General features: G+C 36.4%; 1 protein-coding gene and 1 pseudogene across 1 annotated transcript; both read right to left on the bottom strand.

Moving 5' to 3' along the window:
• Positions 1–2050: 2050 nt before the first annotated feature.
• Positions 2051–3566, bottom strand: LOC133314998 (probable O-methyltransferase 3). The gene is made up of 2 exons (XM_061516553.1): positions 2785–3566; positions 2051–2665 (listed from the first exon to the last, which is right to left on the bottom strand). The coding sequence occupies exons 1-2, from the start codon at positions 3553–3555 to the stop codon at positions 2363–2365; spliced, it is 1074 nt and encodes a 357-aa protein (XP_061372537.1). The 5' UTR covers positions 3556–3566; the 3' UTR covers positions 2051–2362.
• Positions 3567–13046: 9480 nt separating this feature from the next.
• Positions 13047–26901, bottom strand: part of LOC133315060 (uncharacterized) — a 32013-nt pseudogene continuing 18158 nt past the window's right edge.

Raw genomic sequence — 26901 nt, 5'->3', positions numbered from 1 at the left:
TATATACCTTGATCATGTATATAAGATCACACACATGAAGAGTTGTTATATAAGTGTTAAACATAATCATACACATGTTAGAAGTCACTAAGGATCATTTAGAAGTCATAAAGAATCACTTAGATCGAAAAATCAGTAAGAAAAGTTGCATTCTATCATGAAGTATTCAATTATTACACTGAGTATTCGATTACTTGGGTTTTTTTTGAAGAAGTATTTGATTACCTTATGAATAGTAATCAACCACTTGATGTCTTTGAAGAAGTAATTGATTATTCCCTATTTTAAGTGACTTAAACTTTAAGTAATTTGTTAATTAGATGTCCACAGGCTATAAATACATATGTTACGGGTTATGAACACAAGATTAGCACTGGGAAACACCATAATGTTAAAAATCAAGAATTGACCCCATTTAGGCTCATTTTGTACATCCTTGAGAAACAACTCAATTACTTTCTCTTTTCTTAATCTTTTTATGATCTTTTTGTTGATTTAGAACAAGGAGAGGTTTCTCCTTTGCTATTTTAAAAAGGTGGTTTCAATAAATGCGATTGGTTTTTTTTTGGAGAGATCCTATAGGTGACAGGTTGAGTGAGATCAAAGATATGATCATAGATCTTGTAAAAATTCCATTGTAAAATGATTTTTCAAGCACCGGTTGGAATCTTGATAATAGTGGAACGATCAACGTTAGTTTGAATGTAGCTCTCAAGTTCATAGAGGGTGAACCGAGATATATTACTGTGTCTTCTCTTCCATTCAATGTTATTAAAACCGGCCCAGTCAATGACCCGGTCGAGATACTGGGTCACTGGTTCAACCGTATGACCCGGTAATTATATGCAATTTTATAATTTATATTAAAAAATTATAAACATACTCAAAAATCTAAAAAAATGATAAAAAATTCAAATATTTTAATATAAAAAATATTAAATGACATATTATTATCCAATAAAAGATCAAACAAAAATATAATGATCGTGATACAGGACTTTAGGTTAAAAAAATGACATCTCTAACTATAAACCAAATCAAAATTTTTTGCATAGTGCATAATTGAGATAATATTAATGTTGTAGGTACATAACTTAAGTAAGTCAATAAAGAAAAAAATATTCAAATATGTCCATTATGATTTTTTTTTTAAATTGATTTTTTTTGGGATCGGGCCAGGTCACTGGTTAACCGACCAGGTCACCGATTTTCATGAAAACTGGCCGGGTTGGACCGGGTCGCACCGGTTCTGATGCATAACCGTTTCGTTGCTTCAACCGGACCGGTTCACCGGTTCCCGGGTCGACCCGGCCACGTCGGTCTGAGTTTCATAACACTGCTTCCATTCCCTGTCTCTTTAATTCCGCTGCATATAACTCAAACTTGATATATTATACATGATGTTTTAAATCTGTATTTGAGTTGGGAATGTTTATTTACTAATCAGTTTTGTTTTTGCATGTTTTCTTGAAAAGAGGAGTTGATTTACATTGTTTCTTGCAAAAGAAGTTACACACAACTCACCCCTCTTGTGTTTATGTATTAGCCCCTAACCGCGTAAAGAGCAGGATCCAAGCCCAACTTTGGCATCTCTGTGCCAAGAGGTCCATTTCGGCTCAAGATCGACTCTAACCTGCCGAACTTGAGATATGAACAATTGATGAATCGCGCGCGGCTAACCCAAGCGAGGAACATTATACACCTCAGCCAAGTATAAGATCAACCTCGGTGCTCACTATCAAATCGGTCAGAATCCATTAAGGTGGCTAAATTAGACAGCCCGACGGGGTTGACACTCATGACGAATCTCTGCACCTCAGAAGTCCGAGTTCTCGAATTGTAGAGCTGTAAGGAAACTATTATGAACCAAAATAATAGGTCCCTATCTTAACAGCCTAAGCACTAGAAATATAAGGGACACATATATAACAAGGTTATAAATAGGTTTTTTGACAAATTAAAATTGAATGTGTTTCGAATAATTTGATGGGACATAATGTTTTATAAATATAACACTAACGTGATACGTAGACACATTATTATTGCAGCCATTACAGAGATGGGAAAAATATTTTTGCTTGCATAAATTTTTTCTCTTCCATACTCACATAAAAGTGGGCGAGTCCTATTAATTTCTTTTATCTCTTCTCTTTATAATGAGACTCACTCACTTTTATGTGAATGTGATAGAGAAAAACTTATACAGGAAAAACAAAACTATTAAACCCTATAGGGATTACACATGTTGACAAGATGAATTACTAAACAATGAAAGGAGCATAAATTGAAAATTAAGAGTGATGACCCTCTCATACCACTTTTCTAGTGGTGATGTTAGGCTTTATTAAGAAATAAAAAGTTACTATGGATAAACCTCAATGAGAGACCTTAAGCCCAGCATTGGAGTTATCTTGTAGTCACTGAAACCAGCAGAGAAAAACAGCATGGCCCATTCTTTCTCATTCCTCTCTTTTCCAGGGTACAACACCATCACCAGAATATCAATGAAGAGCTGCGTTTCAATTGATTCATTATCTTCCTTTTCATTCTCCATCACCATGTCTATTACAATCACCTTTCCTTCTTTGCCTTTGCTAGTGATTGCCTCCTTGCATTTCTTCAATATTTTCACACATTGCTCATCATTCCAGTCATGCAATATCCACTGCATGCATGTCAATTAAAGCAACTTTTGATCATCTGAATCATGTTAATCTTAGTAAAATTACTACATCATATTATATTTTTAATTTTGCAACAAAAAAAAAAGGCCATATATTTTACCTTAAGTAAAATGGCATTAGCAGAAGGAATTGACTCAAACATGTCTCCTCCAACATATTTAAGGTTGTCAATTCCTTTCAAATCAGCAACAACATGTGGAAGATCAAATACAGTGCACTCAAGTTGTGGGAATGATTTGGCAATGGCCTTAGCCATAGTGCCAGTTCCTCCCCCAATATCTACAAGTGATTCCAATCCATTGAACACTCCCTTGCACCTCTCAATTACAACACTTGCAACCAATCTAGCATCACTTGCCATGGCATCATTGAAACAGTGATTAAGTCTTGGCTCATGGCCAGCATAATCCCAAATTTTCATCCCATGTGTCATCTGAAACGGCGAAGGATCATCATTTTGAAACCATGTAGGAAACTGTTGCCATGGCATAGTCAAAATTGGATCAAGCATGGCAAGCAACAAAGGCCTTTGACTTAAGGGATTGTCCTTCAGAAGTAGGGAAGATGCATCAGTGAGCACATAACCCATTTCTAGCTCATTCTCGATGGTATTCTGTTGAGTAAAGAAGCCAGAATGGGTCAACATTCGCATCAAGCGGTAGATGAAGGAGGTTTTGGAAGGGTGGGTTGATAGTGAAGCAATAAGTTGTGAGAGTGGCATGGGTTTGCCATAGTTGTGAATGACTTCTGGTATGCCTAAGTCAATTGCGCATTTAAGGGACATAGAGTTTATGAAGCTGAAAATGTGATTCCATATGTGTGTTTGAGCACTAAGCAATTTGGAAGCATGCACTTTGCTTTGCGATTCCATGATTTTCTTGCCTGAACTACTAGCTAGATTTGTGGTATGGAACATAACATTACTTGAGTCTATTTATAAGGCAAGCTCGATAAATGATATCGTGTTTTTCATGTGTACAATTTACCTGGTAAAATATAGGGAAAAATTCATGAATGCCCGTTTGATTTACTCCAGAATTACCCATGTCCTGTGGGTTTTTTTTATCATATATGTTCATGTGGTTTGTAAAATAGTATGTTTTTTTATCACATATGTCTCTGTGATTTTTTATTTTTTACAAATCACAGGAGTATATGTGATACAGAAAAACCACAGGGACATAAGTGATTTTGGAGTAAACCACATGCTCATTCCTCAACTTTACCCTAAAATATATTGCAGTTACTTTAACACATATATAAACAATGATGTTGTAGGTTCATTGCAAGTTTAGATGCAGTGTTTATCAAATATTATATTTGTAGATAAGCAATGACTCGATAAATGTCACGTAGGGTACTGTTTGTCAAGTTTAGATGAAGTGTTTGTCAAGTTTAGATGTTGTTTGTGTTTTTATTTAAATATTTTTTAAGTATGATGTTTGGTTCTGTTTTTTATTTTTATTTTGGTAAATTGCGGTTCTATTTATACGGTTAAATTATTGTTTCTTCATCGTTATTTGTATCTTTTGTAGGCTTTGGTGAGTTGTTGTCTTGTTAATTTTCACTTTGTTAATATTGAATCAACATCAACAACACCTTTATCCCAAATTAATTAGGGTCGGTGGTAGATGAACCCACATGAAAGATACAAAATGGTTGAAAAAAAGTAACAAAAAAAATAAAAAATAAAAAATAAATAAATGAATAAATTAATAAATAAATAAAAATACACAAATAAAATAATAAAATAAAATAAAAATATATGTATATATAAATAAATAAAAGTAAAAAAGAAAGGGACAAGAAGAAGTGGGGGAAATGAAGGGGAAAAGGACTAAAAAAGGACCATCTGGAACATAGGAATAACAGCGGGTCAACCCTCCACCATACTTATAGCTTTTCTCCATTCCTTTCTAAGACATACTGTCCGCCAATCTATATCCCACTCCATTAAATCTTGTTTTACTACTTTTCCCCAAGTAAGCTTCGGCCTACCTCTGCCTCTTTTTGTGTTTAGCTCTTGGTAACAAACTTCTGTTCTTACAGGAGCATCCATGCCCAAACCACCTCAATCTATGTTCTCTCATCTTCTCGGCTACCGGTACTACTCCGACCTTTCGTCGAATATCTTCATTTCTTATCTTATCCATCCTTGTGTACCCACACATCCACCTTAACATCCTCATCTCTGCTACTCCCATCTTATGCTCATGTTGCCTATGTGCTGGCCAGCATTCCGCTCCATATAGCATTGTCGGTCGTACTGCTGTTTTATAGAATTTTCCTTTTAACTTCAGGGGAATTTTGCGGTCACACAAAAATGCAGATGCACTACGCCATTTCATCCACCCTGCTCTGATTCTGTGATTTACATCCTCATCAATCTCTCCACCATTTTGTAAAATGGAGCCCAAGTATTTAAAAGCATTTTTTTTTTGTACCTCTTGACCATTTAGATGCACAGGTTCTTGGTCCTCATCTTGTACCAGAGAAAACTCACACTTCAGATACTCAGTCTTGCTTCGACTTAATGTGAATCCTCTGGATTCCAATGTGCTTCTCCACAATTCAAGTTTTCTATTAACACCCTCCTTGCTCTCATCAATAAGCACAATATCGTCTGCAATAAGCACAATATTGAATAACGTTACTTTTTTTATTTTGATTTAATTTTTGGTCCTGTAAGACACTTTGCTATACTCATTATTTTTTCACGATACTGGTTTTTTTATACTAGGTTTAGTGGTTAAAAGGAGCTAGTTTTCACATTAAAAGTTTTTTTTCCCTCTTGTCTATTTAGAGATGGAATATTTTTTATTCGCTGTATATTTGCTTCTCATAAGTTCTTTGAAGCTGGAAACGTTTTATTTTGCCCATTTGGGCGTTTCGTTGATTCCTCTGCGTGCACGCCTCTTTCATGACGTCCGAACCTAGTGTTTACCTACAGTGGCGGAGTCAGGTATATCCTGCTTATGGCCTCGGTCCGAACTAAATTTTAACAAATTATATTTATTATATGTAATTATATAATTATTATAATTTGGTCCGAATTAAAATTATAATTTGACCCGGGCTACAATTTGTATTTTTGCCCTATCTCAAACTTAAAATATTTTTGGTAAGAGATTTGAGTAAGTTGTATTAGATTATGTGTTCAATTTTTATTTGTATGAAAAAAATATTTAATAAAATTATAATTCTTCTTGGTATTGCCTACTTAGGTGCTCTATATTTAATATAATTTTAATAGGGATGGTTATGTTTACAAACTTTTTATTTATAAACTTTTACAAACTACACTATGTACTCCTGGAAGTACACTAGGTAACACTATGTATTTTCAGGAGTATATAGTATAATTTAAAAAAATTTGCAAAAAAAAATTTATAAAAGGATTTTCCCCCAATTTAAATATGGGAGTTATTAATCTTATCTCACATGAGATAGTTATCTGATGTGGGTGAAACAAAGTTGGGGGACTCATAGTTAAAAAAAAAAAATGGGCGCAAGATTCAATATGCAACATAAGATAGTTGTCTTTTGTGACATAAGACAATTATTTTCCTTTAAATATATTATAATATGAACTAACTAAAATTAAGAAATATAAATACACGTATAATTTTTTGGCCCGAGCTCAAATTTGAGCCCGGCTCCGCCACTGCTAATTGGCGAAAGAGAAGTAAATCTATGGCAAGATAGAAAAATAAAGAAGTAGAAAAATAACACACAGAGAACACAAAAAAATTTTCACGTTAAAAATCTCCTCAACGTGAGGAGTACAAATCACGAGACCACGAAGTTCAAGAAAACTTTTACTATGAAAGTACAAGAGTGTAAGTTTACACACAAACACCTCATCCACTAAAGATGGTTTGCACAACTTTATTTCTCACTTGGAGAATTTATCTCTCACCTATATGGTCAAACTATTTCTCACTTAAGAACTCTCTCTCTCATAATGCGTCGATGCTTCGATGGGATGATTTGAACAAATGAGCAAGGGTGTCTTTTTCTAGGAACATCTTCCCGCATTCGAACAACATCTCCATGTGCAACTTGTGTTCACGGTTCTTGAGGTATTGCATTCGAACAATTCCTATAATATGCCTCCAAATGAATAGTATCGCAATTTGAGATATTGCATTCATGCTTTTCATTGAATGCTTTCGATCAAATGAACAGTGAAGAAACATGTCAACATTAAAAACAACAGTTGCCGACAAAAGCTACCAAAAATCGTCTAAATCAATTCGATTTGAACCAATTCGATTAAAAGTTTTTTTTTTTTAAATATTCCCATCTGTTCATAACTTCGCTACTAGTCTGATTCAGGGTGGGTTTATGATTAAGGTTTTAAACTCTTCTCAAAGGTGATACTGGGAGGATCGAACACATGCTCTCACCTTTACCTGCTCAACTCCAATGCACCAACTGAGCTACCACTATTTGGTTATTCGATTAAAAGTTTGGGAGCATTCATATGTAAGCATTTACCTACTATAATAATTTAGGAGAAAAAATCTAACACTTATATAGCCAGTTTCACCGAAAACAATTTATTGTTCCTAGATTAATTCAGTGGCATGCAAGTATGCAACGTCTCAAGCTTTTCCCATAAAGTTCAGGCACGTGAATCATGTACAATATGATTCAGAACATTGTCATTCACTAATTGTGAATAAAGCCCCAAACCATTTCGTGATCAAAAGGACATTCTTCATTAAAAAGTAGCTTTTTCACAAATAGTAGATCTTTGGTTTTTTCTTTACATGCACATATTATAGTTTGGACTAAAGCAAATGAGTAGGTTACAAGAGAATACCCTTCAAACCTAGTTTTCCACCCAAGCTTGGTGGTTTGACACACTATCTCCTTTTAGGCACGCAGAACTATACTAATCTATATTTCTTAAGTTTATTGTTTTCTCCTTTTCTAAAAACCTTAATTTGAGATATAAAGCTATAAATCCATTAAGGTTTGAATTTTAAGCTGTCCCAAGCATGTGCTTATCACATGTTCTCATTAATTAATTTTCTGTCACTAGCACATTGGTGGTATACAATATTTTTCTTGCATCCCTATCTTTCTCACTTCTAAAGCATGTTAAGAACCACTACATAAGTTCTATGCCACAAGGTGATTTTTACTTACGTTAAGATGATAAATTTCAACTTCTAACACTTTAGCTCACTTGTTTTCTGCAAGTTACTCTATGGTTATTGGTTGATGGGAATTTCTTCTTATCGCTTCCTTTTATCAAATATAGTAAAAAATAATATTTTTATACTATCCTTGCCTTTATATTTATTAACACTCATATCTCACTTTTTTCTATTTTTGGTGGGGGACCATATTCTCCTCGAGCACATAAAAGTTCTCCTCAAGACCCCACAATTCAACTATAAGCTTTTTCACTTGTTTTCTCATTTACTCTCCTTTTTCTTTTCCTCCCTTACTCTCTACTTTTACTTCTTTTTCTTTCTTTCGAAAATAAGTATTTAGGGTTTGGATTTTGCTTTTAAAACATGAAATAATTATGGGTTTATTATTTTTCATGTTACAGGAGATAATTTTTATCTCTTATATATATATATATATATATATAAATTTATAAGATCCATATTTTCTTTCTCTCTCTTTTCTCACATGAATCTCACATACTTTTATATATGTATAAGAAATAAATTTATCTCCTATAACATGATAAATAACAAACCAAATAATTATCTAAAGTCATAATGGACTATTTTTAATTTCTCTAGAGTTTAAAACTCTTTAGATTTACCAAAGAAGTGATTATTTGAACAAATAACTAATTATTTGGACAAACAGAGAACATTAGGCTCTTCGATTCTGATAAATATATCAATAATTCTTTTTAATAATCAATTATTTATTCTAATGATCGATTAGACCTCACTGATAATCATTATTCTTAACAAAATCAGTTTCAATTCTGGTTACTAGTAATGATTGATTGTTTTATTGTGAATGCCAACTTGTTTAAGATTTTGATCAGGCATCATTAGACTGTTTTTCCAAATTTTCTTCACCTTTTAATCCTTAAACAATATTTAAGTCTCCTAAATGCTCATGCCACATTACATTTTTTTTTTTTTTAATTTAACATTGTAAAACTTACAGAATAAAAGATACTTTCTTTTTCATTATCCTGCGTCTTATCTGGACCATCATTTTTATAAATAAAAGTATACTCAGTCAAGTTGCCATCATATATTTCAGCTCTGCTTTACTTCAAACATTTCTACACATATTCCGCAAGCTTTAGTACATGCCATTAAACAGTCCAATATATAGCCAGGAGAAATGCTTATAACTTTGCCTATTGTTCAGTCTACTACTTAATATTAATACATTTGATGACTTACTCTTCATTGACCTCGATTCGTTAAAATTGGCTAGATCTTGTGAACATTACTTGCTTGATCCCAACAAAACTATCACAAACAAAAACCAAAGAAAATAGATGGGATTAAAATAAACATCTAAGAAAAATAAAAAATAAAAATACTAAAACTTTTTATCTAATATACCAAACATGAGTACTAAAGCAAGGATAAGCTAGAGGAGCTGAACAAAAAATAACTCTTCAAACACATACATGCATATAGAAAAGCATATCAAATCTTTTAGAGCAAGAGTGAAGCATGGACACTAACATGGGACCCATGAGATGACACAAACACACTCCAACACAACAAATTTTTAACTGTCCGATTAGGATTTGAAGAGTCATGTTGCATGCAACACAAATGTCCGATATTTTACTCTTTCCTTGAAAGATTGGTGAGCACCAATCAAAATGATAATCTACAACTTCTATTTTCTAATATTGCTCACGCAAATTATCAAAAGAACTGTTCATCCTAAATGGCTTTGGTTGTTTAGTCCCTGTTTGTTTTTGAAGTAATTAATCAATAGAATAAAGCAAGTGGAGATCATACTCGGAGCTTATGTGTCAATGCATTTTACCAAAACATCCAGAATCAACGGCTCATAAGATCCAATATCCACCCTGTTACATAACAAGAAGAACATATTAGTATTCGCACTTCAAATTACATCAACATGTATAACAAAGCATTAACATAAAAGAATGTGCAATTGGTGGTGCACCATATTCGAGCCAAGTTGTCTTGAACCTCAAGATCCCCAAGGTTGTGAAATGTAGTTGGTGTCACATTTGCACCCTGAATATAATCGTAACTTGGTCGTTTATCTATTGGAGACTGTGACAGCTGTAGTAATGATGCTAGCTCCATAAGCAACAAAGTCGTTTGAAAAATTCACCAAAAAAGAGAGAGAAAGAAAACTTGGTATCCAAGGCAGAAGAGAAAAACTCACTTGCATATTCATGGCATTGCATCCACCAAGACGTCCAATAATGTGCCATGATCGTATAGTCTGTAAAGACCCAAATTCAACAAAATTTCATAACATTACATGTGCGTCATGGGGAATGTAAAACAAGATAAGAGTCATAGGACAAAGTTCCTTACATTACAAATTAAGGAGATGTCTTTTGCCAATGGAGCATTGTAAAATTCAAGCCATATATATGAGTTTGAAAAGTCAAATCTGGAAAGACCAGCATTAGCATTAGCAGTAAGATAAAATAAAAAATAAAAAAAAATTATTGATAAGCAAGAAAAACAGAATATGTAATTATTGAGAACCGGAGGGTTACTCTTTTGTGAAATCCTAACTTTCTGTTTAGCCACTTTTCTATGCGCTTTCGGCATCATTTGGTATCAGAGCACTAGGTTGCCTTCAACCAATGGCTGAACAGAATCGTGGAGGTCGACGACGACAGAGTCACGAGAGTAGGGAACGTGGATTCGTTCCTGAAGAATATAGACAACTGCGTCAGATTGACCCGCAAGACATAGAAAATGAAGAATATAGACAACCTAGTGCTCTGGTTGTCACTTAAATGTCTTGCTACTGCACGAGATAGAGACTCTCCTTTCCTCTCCTCGGCCTCTGATGGAACCTATTTTTATAAATCTGAAATTGTAGAAAATGCAGAAAATAAACCCAGAAATCTCAACTCTCAGAGATTCCCAATTTTCCCATAAGCCAATACTAAATTCATGCATTTTATTCTATACAATAATTTCCATAACAAACTAACTAATTCACTACTTTTAGGCCCGTGGCCCATCAATACTCCACCTTGTCCTCAAGGTGAAGAGAAAAGATAGGTGATGTGAACAAACTTCCACCCGGATCCCATTGTTTGAAGTTTTTTGAACCCATGGTCAATTTCAGCTCTTCTGTAACGTATACTGCCAATAAATGATGCCAAATTTCTAAATTCAGGATTCCCAAATTGGACCTGTTGTTCATGTGTTGGTCATTTTGATTCACAAGGTTGATTTTATTAGACACCCTAATGAAATTTCGATTCTGCCCTCCTGTCACATTAATACTTCTTGTACCATTTTTGTTAACTCCATATTGCCCAGCACTTCCTAACCAGCCCATCCCAATTATTCCCTATCTATTGGCTTGCATTTCAAAACTATTTGGGGCCTTTCTATAAAAGTTGGTCACACGTGTGTGACTCTCCTCCACCAACGATCTACCCAAACCCTCGTTTCGCTTTGCTGCCTTCTCCAATGCAAGTCGCTGGAATCTTGGCCCCTGCGGCTCGCCGCTATCCGTCGCTTTTACAGCACCACCGCGCGAAGACTGGGTTACAGCCCCACGATCTATGGTTTTTTGTACGCCTTTCGTTTTGGCAAATGGGTTGCACCACTGTCGATCCACCATTTCTGCCTCCGTTCACCGTCTAAACCTCACATGCCTGTCAATGCTTTTGTCGTTCTCCACTAACCTTCTTTGCATAGCTCCTCGCTCTTCGTTTCTTTCTTCCTCTTTAGCCTCTTTTCTGTTTTTTTCTTCCTCATCCTCTCTTTCTTCCTTTTCTGTAACGGCTTCTTCTTTTCCTTCTTGGGTTCCTTCTTCTTCTTCATTTTCGTCTTCTTTCACTTCTTCGATTTCTACGAATTGGTTTTCAACCTCTGTTCTTCTTTTTTCATCTCCGTCTATTTCTTCTTCTGTAACTACTACATTTTTATTTTCGTTTTTTCTTTTTCTGTTTCTTCTTTGTTGGCTGATGTTGTTGTGTCTTCATTTGCTTCTTCTTCTGTCTCTACTTCGATCTCTTTTTTCTAGCAACTGTTACTGCTTCTTTGTCTTTCACTTCTTTGATTTGTTCTTTTGTTACTTTATCTCCTATCAATTACTGGATCTGATTCTCGATCATCTACTAATAAAATTTCAGGTAAATATTTCTCTATGAACGCCTTCTCAAACTTCCTCCTGCTTGCGGTAAGATTGAACCATTTCCAACTTTGATACCAGGTTAATGCTTCTCACATGAATCTCACATACTTTTATATATGTATAAGAAATAAATTTATCTCCTATAACATGATAAATAACAAACCAAATAATTATCTAAAGTCATAATGGACTATTTTTAATTTCTCTAGAGTTTAAAACTCTTTAGATTTACCAAAGAAGTGATTATTTGAACAAATAATTAATTATTTGGACAAACAGAGAACATTAGGCTCTTCGATTCTGATAAATATATCAATAATTCTTTTTAATAATCAATTATTTATTCTAATGATCGATTAGACCTCACTGATAATCATTATTCTTAACAAAATCAGTTTCAATTCTGGTTACTAGTAATGATTGATTGTTTTATTGTGAATGCCAACTTGTTTTAAGATTTTGATCAGGCATCATTAGACTGTTTTTCCAAATTTTCTTCACCTTTTAATCCTTAAACAATATTTAAGTCTCCTAAATGCTCATGCCACATTACATTTTTTTTTTTAATTTAACATTGTAAAACTTACAGAATAAAAGATGGGTTTTATAAGAGTTATGTTGTAGGAAAAGTGATTGTGTAATGTTATAGAGATTCGTTTTGCGTGTCTTAATTTTTTATTTATTTTTTATTTTAAAAAGTGTGGGTCCCACAAAATATTGTGAGAGTAGGAAAGTTTGTTGTGTTATGTTAAAGGATAAAACGAAAACCCATGAAAGATACTTTCTTTTTCATTATCCTGCGTCTTATCTGGACCATCATTTTTATAAATAAAAGTATACTCAGTCAAGTTGCCATCATATATTTCAGCTCTGCTTTACTTCAAACATTTCTACACATATTCCGCAAGCTTTAGTACATGCCATTAAACAGTCCAATATATAGCCAGGAGAAATGCTTATAACTTTGCCTATTGTTCAGTCTACTACTTAATATTAATACATTTGATGACTTACTCTTCATTGACCTCGATTCGTTAAAATTGGCTAGATCTTGTGAACATTAAAACCTGAATCCTCTGATGCCAAATTCTCATTCCAATTCTCAAATTCTCCTCAAACACTACTTGCTTGATCCCAACAAAACTATCACAAACAAAAACCAAAGAAAATAGATGGGATTAAAATAAACATCTAAGAAAAATAAAAAATAAAAAAACTAAAACTTTTTATCTAATATACCAAACATGAGTACTAAAGCAAGGATAAGCTAGAGGAGCTGAACAAAAAATAACTCTTCAAACACATACATGCATATAGAAAAGCATATCAAATCTTTTAGAGCAAGAGTGAAGCATGGACACTAACATGGGACCCATGAGATGACACAAACACACTCCAACACAACAAATTTTTAACTGTCCGATTAGGATTTGAAGAGTCATGTTGCATGCAACACAAATGTCCGATATTTTACTCTTTCCTTGAAAGATTGGTGAGCACCAATCAAAATGATAATCTACAACTTCTATTTTCTAATATTGCTCACGCAAATTATCAAAAGAACTGTTCATCCTAAATGGCTTTGGTTGTTTAGTCCCTGTTTGTTTTTGAAGTAATTAATCAATAGAATAAAGCAAGTGGAGATCATACTCGGAGCTTATGTGTCAATGCATTTACCAAAACATCCAGAATCAACGGTTCATAAGATCCAATATCCACCCTGTTACATAACAAGAAGAACATATTAGTATTCGCACTTCAAATTACATCAACATGTATAACAAAGCATTAACAGAAAAGAATGTGCAATTGGTGGTGCACCATATTCGAGCCAAGTTGTCTTGAACCTCAAGATCCCCAAGGTTGTAAAATGTAGTTGGTGTCACATTTGCACCCTGAATATAATCGTAACTTGGTCGTTTATCTATTGGAGACTGTGACAGCTGTAGTAATGATGCTAGCTCCATAAGCAACAAAGTCGTTTGAAGAATTCACCAAAAAAGAGAGAGAAAGAAAACTTGGTATCCAAGGCAGAAGAGAAAAACTCACTTGCATATTCATGGCATTGCATCCACCAAGACGTCTAATAATGTGCCATGATCGTATAGTCTGTAAAGACCCAAATTCAACTAAATTTCATAACATGACATGTGCATCATGGGGAATGTAAAACAAGATAAGAGTCATAGGACAAAGTTCCTTACATTACAAATTAAGGAGATGTCTTTTGCCAATGGAGCATTGTAAAATTCAAGCCATATATATGAGTTTGAAAAGTCAAATCTGGAAAGACCAGCATTAGCAGTAAGATAAAAAAAAAAAAAAAAATTATTGATAAGCAAGAAAAACAGAATATGTAATTATTGCACATGTGGAATACAACTTAAAGCAGAAAGCAATGAGTTATTATCAAATAAAACATGGTGATAGGAACCAAGTATGAATCGAACCAAGAATAGAATGAGAAACATGTAATTTGTGTATATTTCACTGATATCAGTAGGATATCAGTATCAATATGGGAAACTACAAGCTGTATGGAAAAGAAAATACAAGAAAATGCAGTAAAATGAAAGAAACCAATTCCAAAGATTTCGAGAGACTCTCAACAATTAAGGCAACATATCTCTTTTTCCTGGCTCCAACGATCATGACGCATGGAACCATACTAGCCATTTAGTTGTTGCATGGCTTGCTACTGCACGAGATAGAGACTCTCCTTTCCTCTCCCCGGCCTCTTATGGAACCTATTTTTATAAATCTGAAATTGCAGGAAATGCAGAAAATAAATCCAGAAATCTCAACTCTCATAGATTCCCAATTTTTCCATAAGCCAATACTAAATTCATGCATTTTATTCTATACTTTAGGAATATTCTAGAATAATTTTCATAACAAACTAACTAATTCACTACTTTTAAGCCCGTGGCCCATCAATACTCTCCCTTTAAAATTCACCTTGTCCTCAAGGTGAAGAGAGGAGATAGGTGATGTGAACAAACTTCCACCCGAATCCCATTGTTTGAAGTTTTTTGAACCCATGGTCAATTTCAGCTCTTCTGTAACGTATACTGCCAATAAATGATGCCAAATTTCTAAATTCAGGATTCCCAAATTTGCTGTTCATGTGTTGGTCATTTTGATTCACAAGGTTGATTTTATTAGACACCCTAATGAAATTTCGATTCTGCCCTCCTGTCACATTAATACTTCTTGTACCATTTTTGTTAACTCCATATTGCCCAGCACTTCCTAACCAGCCCAGCCCAATTATTCTCCATCTATTGGCTTGCATTTCAAAACTATTTGGGGCCTTGCTGTAAAAATTGGTCACACGTGCGTGACTCTCCTCCACCAACGATCTACCTAAGCCCTCGTTTCGCTTTGCTACCTTCTCCAATGCAATTCGCTGGAATCTTGGCCCCTGCGGCTCGCTGCCGTTCGTCGCTTTTACAACACCACAGCGCGAAGACTCGGTTGCAGCCCCACGATCTATGTTTTTTTGTACGCCTTTCGTTTTGGCAAATGGGTTGCACCACTGTCGATCCACCATTTCTGCCTCCTTCCACCGTCTAAACCTCGCATGCCTGTCAATGCTTTTGTCGTTCTCCACTAACCCTCTTTCCATAGCTCCTCGCTCTTCGTTTCTTTCTTCCTCTTCAGCCTCTTTTCTGTTTTTTTCTTCCTCATCCTCTCTTTCTTCCTTTTCTGTAACGGCTTATTCTTTTCTTTCTTGGGTTCCTTCTTCTTCTTCATTTTCGTCTTCTTTCACTTCTTCGATTTCTACGAATTGGTTTTCAACCTCTGTTCTTCCTTTTTCATCTCCGCCTATTTCTTCTTCTGTAACTACTACATTTTTATTTTTCTTTTTTCTTTTTCTTTTTCTTCTTGGTTGGCTGATGCTGTTGTGTCTTCATTTGCTTCTTCTTCTGTCTCTACTTCGATCTCTTTTTTTTAGCAACTGTTATTGCTTCTTTGTCATTCCCTTCTTTGATTTGTTCTTTTGTTACTTTATCACCATCAATTACTGGATCTGATTCTCGATCATCTACTAATAAAATTTCAGGTAAATATTTCTCTATGAACGCCTTCTCAAACTTCCTCCAGCTTGCGGTAAGATTCAACCATTTCCAACCTTGATACCAGTTGAATGCACTCCCTCTCACAGCTTCCCTGTATTTTTTATCTTCATTGATTACTTTGATCTGGAAATATTGTTCCAAATCGATCAGTCATCCCCAAGCTTCGTGATCTCCTCCTTCTCCAAAGAATTTTGGAACAATTGTAAATTTGTGTTTAATTTTTTTTTTGTTTTTTTTTTATGCAGACCTGTGGATTAAAGAGCACTCCCAGGATTGTAGCGCTTTGATACCAAATTGATAGAACCTATTTTTATAAATCTGAAATTTCAGAAAATATAAATGGAGCCAAGCTCCTTACAAGATAAAATGAAGAAAATAAACCCTGAAATCTCAACTCCCAGAGATTCCCGATTTTCCCAAAAACCAATACTAAATTCATGCATACGGTAGAATATGTAGAATATTCTAGATAGTATTTATTGATGTAGTTGGTAGTTGTATATTTATTGATGTAGTTGGTGGTTATATATTTATTAAAGTAGTTGAGGTAGTTGGATGTACTCAATATAAAAAGGACCCATTGGGTCTCTCAATGAATCAAGAAAATATTATTCAGACAAAACACTTCTTCCACTTCTTCTTTTCTTCATGGTATCAAGATCTGGTTATATTCCAGTCTCTTCCCCATTCTGATTTATTTTTAAGTCATTTTCTTATTCCTTTTTTTCGTTTTAGCCACTGCCCAAGCCAGAATCCTTACCTAGACACCTCCAACCACGAAACCAAGGCCACCATTAGGTTCAGAACAAAATTTCGAGCCAGCCCACAGAAGACCCGTAGCAGTACTGTTCATCACTGTAGCAATACTATTCATTACTGTAGCAATTACTGTTTCACTATGGCCAACCCTCTTCCTGTTTTGAGGGTCAAAATCGTATTTGGAGGAACTTTTTTCTGGGTACCTGTTAGAAAGCCATGGATGCTGGAAATTCTAAAATTTCGTCTGGAACCTCACCCCTTCCGAACTCTTCGTCTTCTGGAGACAACCCAGCAATGCAGATCACCAGTCACCGTTTAAACGGTAGGAACTATGTGCAATAGTGTCAATCTGTTAAGTTGTTTATCCAGGCTAAAGGGAAGATGGGGTATCTTGACGGAAAAAAGGTAAAACCAGCAGAACGTGAACCTGGTTATGATGCTTGGGTGACTGAAAATGCTTTAGTCATGACATTGGTGACTAATTCTATGGAACTAGATATTAGTCAAACTTATTTATTTCTTGATACAGCTCAAGAAATCTGGGAAGCTGTTAAAGAATATTACTCTGACCTGGGCAATGCATCTCAGGCTTTTGATCTTAACAACAAGGTGAAAGAATTACGCCAAGGAGGGATGACTGTTACTGAATACTTCCTTGCTCTAAAAACACTGTGGCAAGAGTTGGATCTTTATGATAAAGCAGACCTTCAAGGTTTAGAAGCTAATGCAAGGTTCAAAAATTATATAGAGAAAAGACGTCTCTATGATTTTCTTGGTGGCCTTAATTCTGATCTGGATGATGTTCGTGGAAGAATTTTGGGGCAAAACCCATTACCTTCCCTTGCTACTGCTTTTTCTGAAGTATGAAGGGAGGAGCTTCGCCGAAAAGTAATGTTACGTGATATGGGTCCTCTGATGGGTCAGCCCTTATAGCAAAGAATACAGTTCATCCTTCTAGGGACTCAAAACGTTCTGACCGTTGGTGTTCTCATTGCAATAAGGGTGGTCACACCCGTGATAGCAATGGAAACCAAAAGGATAGAACAAGAATCATGCTAATCAAGTATCTTCTGAAGATAAAGGGGAGGTGTCTCATGTCCCTTCAAACCTTGATGGTGTTTTCCTCTCTAAGGCCCAGTATGAACAACTTCAGAAACTTATATCTCAACCTACCGAGGCAACTAGTCATGTTGCTAAAAAAAGTATGGCATTCCATGTTGAACGTAGTAATCGTTGGATCCTTGATTCAGGGGCCTCTGATCACATGACAGGTAATGCAATCTTATTTTTCTCCTATACCCCTTACTATCACCCGTCACGAATAAGAACAGTTGATGGGAATTTCTCCACTATTGCGGGGAAGGGATCCATTCAACTTTCTGAGCATATTATTTTGAATCCAGTCCTTCATGTTCCCTCTCTTACCTGTAACCTCATCTCAATTAGCAAACCTACTGCTGAGTTGCATTGTGTTGCTAAGTTCTCTGCAAATGCTTGTACCTTTCAGGAACAGGACTCGGGGACAATGATTGGCAGTGCTAGAGAGGAAGAAGAGCTCTACTATTTTAAAGAGGATCCTTGTGAAAGGAGGATTTTTTTTCAAACCACTCTATGTTTATCAGATGACTGTAATGATGTTTTGTTATGGCATCGTAGGTTAGGACACCCAAATTTTGTCTATCTTTAGAAGTTATTCCCGAACTTGTTCATTAATAAAAAGCCAAGTTCCCTTCTTTGTGATATTTGTCAGCTTGCAAAGCATTCTCGTGCCACTTATTATCCTAAAAAATATCATGAATCTTCTCCCTTTACATTGATTCATAGTGATATTCGGGGACCTGCTCGTGAAAAAAATGTCTTGGGTGCTCGTTGGTTTATTACTTTCATTGATGATCATTCTAGGGTATGTTGGGTATACCTCTTAAAAGATAAGTCTGATGCGGCATCCACCTTTAAAAACTTTCATGCTATGATTTAAACTCAATTCCAGACCTCTATCAAAATTCTGCGAACAGACAATGGTACTGAATATTTTAATTCTGTTCTTGGAGATTACCTAAACCAGCATGGAATTATTCATCAAAGTTCTTGTCCTAACACCCTTCAACAAAATGGGGTGGCTGAAAGGAAAAATAGACATCTAATTGAAGTTGCTCGAGCTCTCTTATTCACAATGCATGTCCCTAAATATCTGTAGGGTGAAGCCATCTTGACAGCCTCTTATCTTATTAATCGGATGCCTTCTCGGGTACTACATTTTCATTCTCCTTTATCCTTCCTTACTAAATCTTTTCCTTCTTTCAATGCTCTTTCTTCTCTTCCTCCCAAAATATTTGATTGTCTGGTTTTTGTGCATATTCCTCCACATCAAAGGTCCAAACTTGACCCTAAATCCATCAGATGTGTCTTCATAGGATATTCCCCTAATCAAAAAGGTTATAAGTGTTACTCACTTCTCTCCGTAAGGTTTTTGTTTCCATGGATGTTACCTTTTATGAGACACAATCCTTTTTTTTTCCGACTTCTCTTCAGGGGGAGTCTATTGGTATTGGTATGGATGAAGATAAGCCTGGGAAACCAAATGATGTTGCTGTCTTACCTTGGCCTTTGGAAACAGGGGGAGTTATTGGGAAAGAAACAGGGGGAGCAACTATACCTGAATCTAATGATCCTCCTTGTGATCCTCCTGGTAAATGGGGAAAATTTTACAGCAGGCGCAAAACACATGAAGATACTCTAGACTGCTAGGATCCTGACTCGAGTCCTTGTTCCAGCAACCCACTTGAATGTACTAGTACAACCAACATTCATATGCCTATTGCTCTTCGGAAAGGTACTCGATCTTGCACTGCTCATCCTATTTTCCATTATATCTCATATGAAAAGTTGTCTCCAGGTTTTCGTGCTTTCAACACTATGTTAGATAGTACCAGGATACCCAAAAATATCCAAGAAGCACTTGATGACCGAAAATGGAGGAATGCAGTATTAGAAGAAATGGATGCACTTACAAAAAATGGAACATGGGAGTTTGTGACATTACCTAAAGGAAAGAAAATTGTTGGTTGCAAGTGGGTGTTCACAATAAAATTCAATGCAGACAATAGCATCAATAGGTATAAGGCCGGATTAGTTGCTAAGGGATTTACTCAGACTCATGGGATAGATTATCAGGAGACATTTGCTCCTGTTGCCAAACTTAACACTATCCGCGTTCTGCTATCTCTTGCCGCCAACCTTGATTGGCCATTGCAACAGTTAGATGTTAAGAATGCCTTCTTGAATGGTGATCTACATGAGGAAGTTTACATGGATCCACCTCCTGGTTTTGAAAAAGGGGATGGTTCTGTGTGCAAGTTGCAGAAGTCTCTCTATGGACTTAAACAATCTCCCAGAGAATGGTTTGGGAAATTTACTCAAGTTATTAATGGAAGAGGGTTCACCCAAGCTCAGATTGATCACACTTTATTTTTTAAACACTCCGACAAAGGAAGAATTGCTATTCTGATCGTTTATGTTAATGACATAATTGTCACTGGTAATGATAGTGAGGAGATAACCTCTTAAAAAAAATGTTTAGCTGACCGTTTGAACTAAAAGATCTTGGATCTCTCAAATATTTCCTTGGCATGGAAATTGCTCGGAGTAAGGAAGGAATTTCTTTAACTCAAAAAAAAACATTCTAGACTTGTTGCAAGAAACAGGTATGCTTGGGTGCAAGCCGGCAGAGACTCCAATTGAAGCTAATATGAAGATGGGAGTTGAGGACGAGTAAGATGTTGATAGGGAGCAGTACCAGAGACTAGTGGGAAAATTAATCTATTTGTCTCACACTCGTCCTGATATTTCTTTTGTTGTGAGCATGGTTAGCAAATTCATGCATTCTCCTAAGGAAAAACACCTTAGTGTTGTTTATAGAATTCTCAAATACCTCAAAAATACCTCTGGTCGAGGAATTTTCTTTAAAAAGGGGCACAAAAAGATAATTGAAATCTATACAGATGCAGACTGGGCTGGCTCTGCAATGGACCGAAGATCTACTTCAGGATATTGTACTTATGTCTGGGGAAACCTTGTGACCTGGAGAAGTAAGAAACAAACTGTTGTTGCAAGAAGCAGTGCAGAAGCAGAATTTCAGGCTCTAGCCCATGGTATTTGTGAAGGAATTTGGTTACTAAGGCTTCTGGAGGAGTTGAAGATCTCTTATTCCCTATATCAGATTATATTGTGATAATAAGGTTGCTGTCAGCATTGCTCAAAATTCTGTTCATCATGACAGAACAAAACATGTGGAAGTTGATCGTCACTTTATCAAAGAGAAATTAGAAGACGGTAGTGTATGCTTGACATATATACCTACCAAGGATCAGACGGCAGATATCCTCACCAAAGGATTACTTAAGCCGACCTTTGAGAATTTGATCAGCAAGTTGGGAATGATCAATATATATCTCCTAACTTGAGGGGGAGTGTAGAATATGTAGAATATTCTAGATAGTATTTATTGATGTAGTTGGTAGTTGTATATTTAGTTGGTAGTTGTATATTTATTGATGTAGTTGGTGGTTGTATATTTATTAAAGTAGTTGAGGTAGTTGGATGTACTCAATATAAAAAAGACCCATTGGGTCTCTCAATGAATCAAGAAAATATTATTCAGACAAAACACTTCTTCTTTTCTTCACATACCCACACTACCACACTACCTACCTTTTATCCTATACTTTAGGAATATTTTAGAATAATTTCCATAACAAACTAACTAATTCACTACTTTTAGGCTCGTGGCCCATCAGTCTCACAAGCTCCATCATCCTAGTTTGCTAGACAGCACTAAAGTGTTTTAGGTCAAATGTGCCCGGACATGATTATGGGTTCACAAGCACAATCTTCATACGAAACAAAGACATCGCTAGGCTAAGCTTGGAGCCAAGTAATAACAATTTGGGTCAGACCCACTTGGGCAAGAATTGGCCTGATTTATGTAGTCTTCTCCCTTATGATATCTCATGTGTTCACGACCGCAACATGGTAGTGCCATGAACCTTCCTCCTCTCTCTTAAGCATGGTGGTTCAAGTAATGGCAATGGTTCGACTAAGATTGCTGATGATTGTGACCTCATTGGTACTTGTGCAACCTTTGCTAGAGCCTCCATCGTATTCGAACGCTCTTCACCTCAAATCCTTTCTTCCTCATGCTCCTTCGTCACACAACCAAGTGATCGTATTTTGTCTACAAGACTAGGACCATGATTTCCCGTTGGTTTCTCCCTGCCCCCTTATTGAATTTTGACCACCTCATCAACGACGTGCTCCTTCTAACGATCTCTGACTCCTCCTTCCCTTCCATGGTCTCTGACTTCTCCAACATAGAGTTTCTTTGTGTTTATGTTCTTGTTTCTAGTTTTGGAGGTTCCAGCTCAGCTTCCTTGTCTTGAACCCATTTCCGATAGAACTACGATTGAAATTTCTAGAGCACTGCCCTCATGAAATTCCACCGGTTGCAATTGGGTTAGTCCAACTCCTGCATTGATACAGCTTCATAGCACAACCTTTCAATGCCTTCATAGCTTTAGGAAGCCTCTCAGCCTCTTGTATTCTTTCTGCATCAAAGTGTTGTACAACATTGATCAGTCACCACTACTGGGCTTCTTCTCCTTCGAATTATGGAATTATCCCTAAATTTGATACCATAATTTCCAAATCAATAGCTCTGATACCAATTAATAGAAATCAAGAATAGAAACGAAAACACATATTTTGTATATATTTCACTAATATCAATAGGATATAAGTTTCAGTCATGGGACAGTAAAAGAAACCAATATTTCAAAGCTTTAAAGGGGCTATGGTTTTTTCCAAGGACTACCTAAGAATTCTCAACAATTCTAATACCCCTCTCTCCTCTCTCCCTCCCACTCTTAACCCCTTTCCCCCCACTCAAGTTGTTACTACAACCTTACCCATCAAGATGCCATACAGGTCGCATGTCATTGACTGCTAATGAGAGGACCAATCATCTATAACCCTTCCTAGCCTAAACCCTAGTGATGGGTGTGTTCCTCTACGACCCTGCCAGATCTATGCTTGTTACTAGGGTATTCTTCTAGCAGATTATTCACTTCCAAGGATATCATTTTTCACGAGTCTAGATTCCCTTCTTTGTCTATGTTTAACTCTGAGCCCTATCTCTAACTCCTCCTCGACTATCATTAGTTCTATTCCCTTAATCTCAACTCCTCAAACATCTTCTGTTGAGTCTCTTCCATCTCTAGTCCCTTACTCTACACCTACATTCTTCCTCAGTATCTCCCTTCTCCACTCTTTGAATATCATCCTCTCTGACACAATTTGCTTCTGCTTCCCCATCTTCCCAGCCTTGCAGTCTCTCTTCCTCATCTTGTCCTTCCTATTCAAATTATCAACCCTCATCCTCCATTATTCCCCCTTCTAGTCCTCATCCTATGAAAACTAGATCTAAGCCCCCTATTATTTTATTGACTCACTTTGAACCTTCCACTCCTCAGTAGTCTTGGCTGATCCTAAATGGTTGGCAGTAATGCAATTATAATTTGGCAGTAATGCTTTAAAGGCTATTATGTGTAAATGAGTTTTCAAAGTAAAGGAAAACCTAGATTGTTCAATTAAAGTAGTACAAGGCCAAAAAAAATATCTAACTTGAATTCTACTTTTGCTCTGAAGCAGCTGGGACACTAGATTACTTCCTTGGCATTAAAGTCAAGTGTTTTCCCACAGGGTTTATCTTGCTCACACAAGTTAAATATATTAGAGGTCTCATCACTAAAGACAGCTAGAATGTTAATAAGGTATGTGATACAATTAAAGTAAATGAAACGCAACAATTTACTGAATGTTCCTCATTATATTGATATTTGCAGAACCGACAAGCAATAACTGAAGCATTACATCTGGTTCTCCATAGTGCTGCTATGGATCAGTGTTTAAAGGAAAGAAAACTAAAAGAAAACGAAAGAAATTTAACAGAGAAGCCCTTGCATTCTCTCAAGAAATTGCATACCCAATTGACCCCTTGGTACCTCTCTCTGTCATCTCACTCCCTTACATATATTCCCCAAGTAACTAACTTGCAATGCGTAAAGCTTCCTCCTCTTCTAACAAATTCTCTGACTCAGCAATAACGGATTGAGTGGGAGTAACACGTGTGGACCCTTGCCATTGCTTTCTTCCTTTGTCCCTCACGTACACATTCTTGACTTGGGCCTTTCGTAATTGGGCCCTATCAATACTCCACCCCACTACTAGCACCTTGTCCTCAAGGTGGAAATTTGGAAACTGAACATCCAAGGTATTAAAGTCCTCCCATGAATTTTCGAAATCAGGTAAGTGATGCCATTTGACCAGTACTTGGACCCTGCCTTGAACATCCCTACGCCAGTCCAGAACAGCAGCTGGAGTGACATTCAGTTCCCACTCCTCGGTCAATATAGGAGGTAATGGTTGGGCAGTCAACACAGCTGGATGAGCCTTCTTAAGCAAGGACACATGAAATACGGGATGGATTTTACACCCATCCGGCAAAGACAAGCGATAAGCAGCAGCCCCAATTTTTTCTCAATAGCAAACGGCCCATAATAACGCGGACTTAGCTTTTCATTAACTCGAGTAGCCAAATTCCTCCACCTGTAAGGTTGAATTCGCAGATAGACCATCTCCCCTTCCTCAAAAGTGATATCTCTTCTATGTTGGTCAGCCAAAGCCTTCATTCTATTTTGAGCTTTCACCAAATTGAATTTTAATTCCTCCAAAATAGACTCTCTTGCTGCCAGTAAAGAAGAAACTGCATCGACCTTTAAAAAACTATTGCCCACACGCAACAAATGAGGAGGGTCCATACCATATACAGCTTTGATTGGCGTCATACCCGTGGAATCCTTGTAAGTGGTATTATACCAATTCATCCCAATGCAAAACTTTTTGTTCTAGCAAAAATCAGAGGCTTTTTTGATCCGTTTTTACAATAAAATGTCTCCCTAACAGATAAGGCCGCCATTTCTGCACTGCAAACACAATCGCCATTAACTCCTTTTCGTAGACAGATTTGCTCAAGGATCGTGCAGAAAACCCCCGACTAATATAAGCCAATGGGCGGTTGTCCTGCATCAACACCGCTCCAATACCCTTACCGGAAGCGTCTGTTACCACTGTAAAAGTTTTAGAAAAATTCGATAAAGCAAGAACAGGCACACTGCTCATAGCTTTTTTCAACAACAGGAAAGCCTCCTCTGCTGCATTATCCCACTTGAACCCCTCCTTCTTAAGCAAATTTGTCAATGGTTGAGCTATCTTCCCGTAATCCTTAACAAATTTCCGATAATAGCCCGTAAGACCAAGAAATCCCCTCAGATCCTTCACCGTTTTTGGGCTAGGCCACTCCACCATTGCTTTTATTTTTTCTAGATCGGCACTGACTCCTTCAGCAGTGATAAAATGGCCCAAGTACTCAATCCTGGTTTGCCCAAAACTACATTTCTTTTTATTTGCAAACAACTGGTTCTGTCTTAATGCTGAGAAGACCTGTTTAAGATGCTTGAGGTCCTCCTCAGCACTCTTGCTGTAAACTAAAATATCATAAAAAAAAACCAAAGCAAATTTACGCAAGAAAGGTTTAAGTACCTCAGTCATGAGTGCATTAAGGTGGACAGTGCATTTGTAAATCCAAACGGCATTACTAAATACTCATAGTGGCCCTCATGAGTACGGAATGTCGTTTTAAGAATATCCTCCTCCTTCATGCGAATTTGATGGTAACCGGATTTCAAATCCAATTTACTGAACATAGTGGATCCCCCCACTTCATCTAATAGCTCCTCCACCACTGGTATCGGAAATTTATCCGGGACTGTTATTTTATTCAAGGCCCGATAGTCCACACATACTCTCCAGCTTCTATCTTTCTTTTTTACCAAAATTATCGGGCATGCATACGGAATAATGCTAGGCCTAATGAATCCATCACTCAATAATTCTGCCACTAGCTTCTCAATTTTCGTTTTCTGATAATATGGATACCTATAAGGACGCAAATTAGGTACCTGACTCCCTGCCTTTAATGTAATGGCATGGTCCCTAGAACGTGGAGGTGGCATGCCTTTAAACTTCATAAACACATCAGCATATTCTTCCACCAAATCAGCCAACTCCTTCCAACCAGGAGAACCATTACTTTCCTCATTCTTCGTACCCTTCTCTTCTTTTTCGATATAAAACCCTTGACCAGTTTGCAACAAAGCCTTGGTCATAGATTTAGGATATGAAATAGTTCTGGACAATGAAGGGTCACCTTTGATTACTGCTTCTTTGCCTTGATGCACATATCTGTGAGTCATTGCTCGAAAATTAGCTCGTATTTCCCCTAGGTCCCTTAACCACTCCATTCCCAAGACAATATCAGCTCCTGCCAAATCAAAAACAAATAGGTCCTGTTCAATTTCAAGATCCTGAATTGATATCTTCACTTTTCGACATACTCCACTACATTCAACCTTGTGCCCATCCTCCATCTCCACACAGTATAAAGGAGTCTTCTCCATATTCAATCCTAACCTTCGGACCACTTCTGCCTTAACGAAATTATCCGACGCTCCACAATCAATCAACACCACCAACTTCTCACCTCCAATCTATGTAGCACCGATACGACACGCGACACGTGACACGACACGACACGACACTCCGACACGTCAATCTTAAAAAATTATGGATTTCGACACGTTGGGACACGTTTTAATATTAAATAATATTTTTAATTTATATAGTGTATATTTCATTTAATATTTAATAATTTAACAAAAAAATGAAACTAAATTAATAATACCCATCAACACGTTATAAAGATGGAAGCTTTAATAAAAAAATAAGAACTGGGATGAGAGAGAGATATAATATCAGATAGAGAGATCAAATCATATTAGAGAGAGATACAACAAGAGCGTGATGGGAATTGACAACAATGATGCTGAGATGATCTCTTATCTACTTAAGTGGAAAAAAGACAAAAAGATAAAATTGATATGATC

This window comes from Gastrolobium bilobum, unplaced genomic scaffold, assembly GCF_033153095.1.
Source record: "Gastrolobium bilobum isolate Gb01-03AN ecotype WA unplaced genomic scaffold, APGP_CSIRO_Gbil_v1 utg6435, whole genome shotgun sequence".
Classification (NCBI taxonomy): Eukaryota; Viridiplantae; Streptophyta; class Magnoliopsida; order Fabales; family Fabaceae; genus Gastrolobium; species Gastrolobium bilobum.
Note: the sequence above shows the minus strand (reverse complement) of the source record. Positions and strands in the feature narration are given on the sequence as shown.

Excerpts from the sequence above, each read along its gene's own strand:
- LOC133314998 (XM_061516553.1), bottom strand. The coding sequence starts at position 3,555 with ATGGAATCGCAAAGCAAAGTGCATGCTTCCAAATTGCTTAGTGCTCAA. Across the intron at positions 2,666-2,784 it reads CTAATGCCATTTTACTTAAG|TGGATATTGCATGACTGGAA; the intron begins GTAAAATATATG and ends ACATGCATGCAG.